Source organism: Mesitornis unicolor, unplaced genomic scaffold (genome assembly GCF_000695765.1).
Source record: "Mesitornis unicolor isolate BGI_N332 unplaced genomic scaffold, ASM69576v1 scaffold11232, whole genome shotgun sequence".
Lineage (NCBI taxonomy): Eukaryota > Metazoa > Chordata > Aves > Mesitornithiformes > Mesitornithidae > Mesitornis > Mesitornis unicolor.
In genome coordinates, this window is record NW_010171227.1 from 16,465 (window position 1) to 21,965 (window position 5,501).

The 5,501-nt window shown below is 38.3% G+C and overlaps 1 protein-coding gene across 1 annotated transcript in view; it reads right to left on the minus strand.

Moving 5' to 3' along the window:
• The window catches only part of LOC104537164 (kinesin-associated protein 3-like), a gene marked incomplete at both ends in the record, with an annotated part of 17,688 nt that overhangs the window by 10,184 nt on the left and 2,003 nt on the right, over nucleotides 1–5,501 (minus strand). Inside the window, 2 exons of the mRNA XM_010179969.1 lie at nucleotides 3,859–3,944; nucleotides 5,406–5,496. Coding sequence (XP_010178271.1) covers nucleotides 3,859–3,944; nucleotides 5,406–5,496 — 177 coding nt within the window. The remainder of the gene's footprint in view (nucleotides 1–3,858; nucleotides 3,945–5,405; nucleotides 5,497–5,501) is intronic.

Genomic DNA, 5,501 nt, shown 5'->3' on the forward strand with positions numbered 1-5,501 from the left:
TCCCAACACGGAGGATTTGTGTGGGTCACTTAGCTAACATGGAAAGATGCAAAACGTTCATTAACACAGCTTTCCCTATGAGGCAAGTGTTGTTTGGCATTCATTACAAATACTTGGGGCAAAGAACAAGAGCTGGAAAAACACCTTAGGCATGAGGCCCTTCCTAAATCACATGAAAAATGCTGTAGCTATCTAGAAGACATTTTGCTTCTGCAAGAAGCAAAATAATCCACTCTTGGTCATAAGGGAAACAAGATGGTACAGTAGGTCTGGCTTCAAAGCTATAAAAGCACCGAATAGGAAAATGAGAAATGGGCAAGAGGGAAGGCTCAGACCACACAGTCCAAGGATCTGCTTATGGTTAATTAAATACCCTTTGAACAAACGAGGAAAATAATTTAACTGCAATAAGACTGGGCTAGGAACAGAAAAAGGATGAGAAACTTGAGAGATAACTAACTCCTTCAGCTCTTGATAATGTTGTCCAAGGTGGACAGAGTAAAACCATCTCCCACAAGCTTTGAGTTGCAGGTGTCCAGGCTTCTGAGTCAGAGGAAAAGGGAACTTCATTTGCTTGAGACTTCTACACCAGCTGTTGATTCCAGGCTTTCAGCCGAGCCATGAGGCCTGTCCCACTTCAGGTGTACCACCAGCACACTAAACTAGCTGCTTGGTGTCAAGAGGCAGCACATGACACAAGACTGAACTGTTCCTAAATTATCAACACAGACTTTTTGACAAAAGGTGTATCTACCAGTGCAAAGCCAAGACTCCTCAGTACATACTATGCTAAAGCAACACATCTGTTTCAGTTCATCAATGGCAGAGTCCAGCCAAGCTATATTAAACAAATCATCACTAGTGTAACATTTCCATAATTTCTGTGACAATTACTTTACTACAGAAAGCGTATCTCCCCTAAGGCTTATAAGGCATCTGATTTTCTTCAGTGTTATTTCAATTACACTATATAGAGCTTACTGATGAGTGAAAGAAGCATTTGTCTCCCTGAGAAGAAATTATTTTCAAATCTCTGTTCTCCCAACATTTAGTTTCTGATTTCTATCATCAGAGGAACTAATCCTGTCAGCATGCATGGAACAACAAGACTGAAAACTTAAGTTTTTCTTGTTTTGGATTTAGCACAGATAAGAAGTTTCACCAATCACCATGCCTGTTCAGACACCTCAGAAGACACTGGTGCTGTAAAACTGCCACACAACCTAACACCTCAGGGTTTACAGGCTGCTTTACCATGTCCTCTGAGCTGAATGGCAAAACACCCATCAAGATGTGAGGCTTTCATATTTTCTCTCATCACAGTCTAGAATGTGTTGCCTTTCTCGCCTGTGATTGTTGGTACTGTGGGAGACAATGTACAACCAAGCTTATAACAATGACAAGAAAGCAATCAGTTAGTGGTTCTCTCCGTCTTCCAGAAAAAAGGGTGTATTATGCTCCCTGTTGCCCACAGGAGCATGGTGTTAGTTACAGTTTATGCAACTTATAACCTAACAGCTAGATAATTAAGCTAAAAGGACCTTCTCAGAAAGGAAACTCTCCTAACTTACCAGTAAACACATTCTAACTATGGCACTGCTCCACAACCAAAGAAAAAAATTTACCACCATGCAAACTACTCGCCGTACGTACTTGATATCTTCTCACCTACCCCAAAATAACAGCAGTACCACATGGTTTCTCTCTTTATTCTTCCTCAAGGCCCTAGAAGTCTTGTCCAGTGCTTCTTCCAAGTTGAAAAGCATTTCCCATCCACTATCATAGCACTCCTGATTTACTCACTGCTAACATAAAGATTACTGCTTCTAAGGAAGGCAAAAAAGTCAAGTACATTTTACTCAGATGTTAACACTGAATATGAAGCTACACCTTAATGTATTTATTCTTCTAGATTCTACAAAATAAGTGTTGCTTAATAATATTACTAACAGTTTTTCAGTAACTAGATACTACCATGTACCACATTATAAAATTCCCCCACACGAACAACTGGATGGCTAAGACTTGAAAACTGCATTGGACCCAAGATAAAACAAGTGTTGGAAGCACTTGGATTGCCTGGCCTCACCCAGAAGACAAAAATCTTTCTACTGTTTCCACTGGAGATGTCCCTGGGAATAACTGACCTTGGTAAGCTGAACAAAATGCCCATCATATATAAGTACTAAGTGCAAACTCATATTAGATGAGATCTTGCCCTTAATGAATGTCAATGGCAACTCTGCCACTAACTAGTGGAGCATGATTTTCATTCCATACCATTCAAAAACAGACAAAAAGAATCCCAACACAGAAAATGTTATAACATTCACTTCTTTCTTTAGATGAATATTAAATTAGAAGGCATTACTAATGAGTGTACCAGAAAAAAAATAAAAGAGACTATAGTATTGTGCAGCATAAGTAAGATCTTACACTATACTAAACCTTTCACAGAATCACAGAATTTTAGGAGCTGGAAGGGACCTCGAAAGCTCATCCAGTCCAACCCCCCTGCCAGAGCAGGATCACCCAGACCAGGTCACATAGGAACGTGTCCAGACAGGTTTTGAATGTCTGCAGAGAAGGAGACTCCACAACCTCTCTGGGCAGCCTGCTCCAGTGCTCTGTAACCCTCACAGTGAAAAAGTTTTTCCTCATGTTCAGGTTGAGTCTCCTATGCTCCAGCTTGCACCCATTGCTCCTTGTCCTGTCATTGGACATCACAGAGAAGAACCTGGCTCCTTCCTCCTGACACTCGCCCTTTACAAATTTATAAACATGAATGAGGTCACCCCTCAGTCTCCTCTTCTCCAAGCTGAAGAGACCCAGCTCCATTTAGCTCCATTCACCACAAACCTCTGTGCTCGACCATCAAGTCAGTTTTTAACCCAGCAAAGCGTATGCCCATCCAAGCCAAGCCCAGCATTCTAAAGAAGAAACTAAGTAGATGACAGGAAATGCATTAAGGTAGTCAAAGACACTGCTCTTGACTCATGGTCAAGTTCTTTTGGCTATAATATTTAATTTCATGATAGCTACTCTACATTCAAAAGGACATACAATCTGTATCATCCTAAGACACTATAAAATGCTGACTTTTTTTTTTGCTAATAGAAGTCAGTTCAATTAAATAGGAGGAATTTTAACAATGAAGAACATCCTAGAAAATATTGAAGCTTCTAGAGTCAAGGATTCCCAGAAGCAAATTATACATGCTATAAGAGCTGATAAAGCAATAGCACTTGATAATTTAGTATTCTTTTTTCCAAGTTGGCAGTTGAATACAAAACGACTGTCCCAAACGTTTGTGATCAATGGATCACAATAAAGCTAAATCACATAGCTAAACAAAACCTATCCAAGAGTTGAAGACAGCATTGGAAAGTTCTATATTATACTGACTGTTCACCCAGCAGAAAACAACCACCTTCAGGATCACCAGCCACATTTTATTTTTGAAACAAATACTAGGATCAGGCAATGCAGTAAAGCTGAATAAAAGCTGCTGGGCATCAGGAGCCATTTGTTTGGAGAACTAAGAAATAATGAAAGCTTGACATACTTATGTAATGTGATTAATTTATTTACATCTAAAAGCACTCTTTAAAATTGTCTGTAGCTTAAAACTAACTGGTATGAATTTTCACAGTATATATGCACTTTATGGAAGTTTGGGACACCGCGTGGATTAACGTCACTGTCATTGCCTCATGAAAATTGATCTTTTACCCATGTGATTAGAAAGTTACACATGAAAAACATTCTCAATTTGCAAGTTATTGCTACTCAGTTATTTAGAATTAGCTCACGTAAAGAGGTTCTTGCAGGCTAGATTATAAAAAAAATCAGACCTACCGCTATAATATCCAGAGTGTTGTCACAAACTTTGCAAATCTCAGCATTTTTATCGTGCATCAGGTCTATAAGATATGCTGGAGCCTCTGGAAAGACACCGTTAAGGGTAAAAGCTATTTTTTCCACAGCCCTGGGTTCTTCCAACTGCAAATTTAATTAAGAACCATAGTCTTGAATTTTCCATTGCATGTGAAGTTCAGCAGCCTGTCTTCAAACACTTTTTTTTTTAAAAATCACATTTTAAGATACCCAAATATTCTTCAAAATTGCTGAAGAAAAATGACATACCCCTTATAAAGAAAATACATCCTGATCTGTTACAGGAAATCCATGCACCTAACACGTTAGTCTAACAGGCACAGGTTCCCTGGAGTGATTTATTCTTTTGAGACTGCTACTTTTACAATCTTTAGGGAGTTTTCTTACTAAAAAAAGTTTCCAATGTATTTGTCTCAAAATATTGAAGATAATCTATTGTGCCAATGATATCTTTAACACCGGTCTTGTCCAACTTGAGTGAGAAAAACATTGTTCAAATGTTGGTGGTTTATCATTACAAGTATAAAAAGAGATGCAATTTTTATTTTTTTAAAGCTAGTCACCTAGGAGTCCAAACAGGAGACAAAGAACAGCAACCAAATGGCTGTTGTTCAAACAGACATTCCACAGACTTTAAAGGACAAAGGACATGAATAAGTAGTCCCTGTATTGTTAGTGAAGTAATCACTAATCTGCTATCCCTACCAGGGCTCCATTCAACCTATTCTTTATGTTTCAATAAAATTTAACATTCATTTAAAGTCCACAAAGACAGCTAGTGCCTCTTTTCACAGTTTCTGGATCATCTGAATGAGCTCAACATCATCAGTGATGGAAAGAATAAGTAGTAAAGACTGAATAAGAGTTATAAGTACCACACAAAAAAAATTGAACAGACCCATGACATGAGGAAACTGAAGAACAGATTCAGTCATCAACAGACAAGTGAAAAAAGGAACGCCAGGAACAGAAATCAAAGTCTTCATAGAGGGAAGGAGATGGGAGACTACATCAAATATGAAATTCAAAGAACAATTAGGTGGACAAATAATACAGAGCACACTAGACTGATATAAGTAAGAATGCTATTAAAGTAGTTTAGTGCAAGTAACTCCAGATTATGCAACATAAATGTATAATGGCACAGTGCAAGAAGTCTGTCAATGCACCACCTAAGTTCTTCTATAGGACTATGATTTTGACCGTGATTTGCAAAACAAATTCATACAGTAATTCAGAATGGATATGAACTAATGGGTCACCTGGTTCAGTGATCCTCCTTCTACTCCCCTTCCTGTTTCAAAGAAAACTAACTTTTAATCTTTCCTATTAATCTTGCAGTTCCTTTACATGTCTAGGCTGCTTGGATTTTTTTTCTTCAGCTGAAATAAACCATTTACAAAGAAACCTCTGAGATCAGGATGTTTTTCCAGGAGAAGTACAGGTCAAACATCAGTGATGGCAAATTAAGTGCTGTAATTCTAGATGTTTAATCTTTAAAAAGATACGAGTTTCCTTGATAATGACATCTCTGGTGGCCTGGTGGAAGACCATCTGATAAAATACATAGATGATCTGGCAGACAAACTCATCATCTTCCTGCT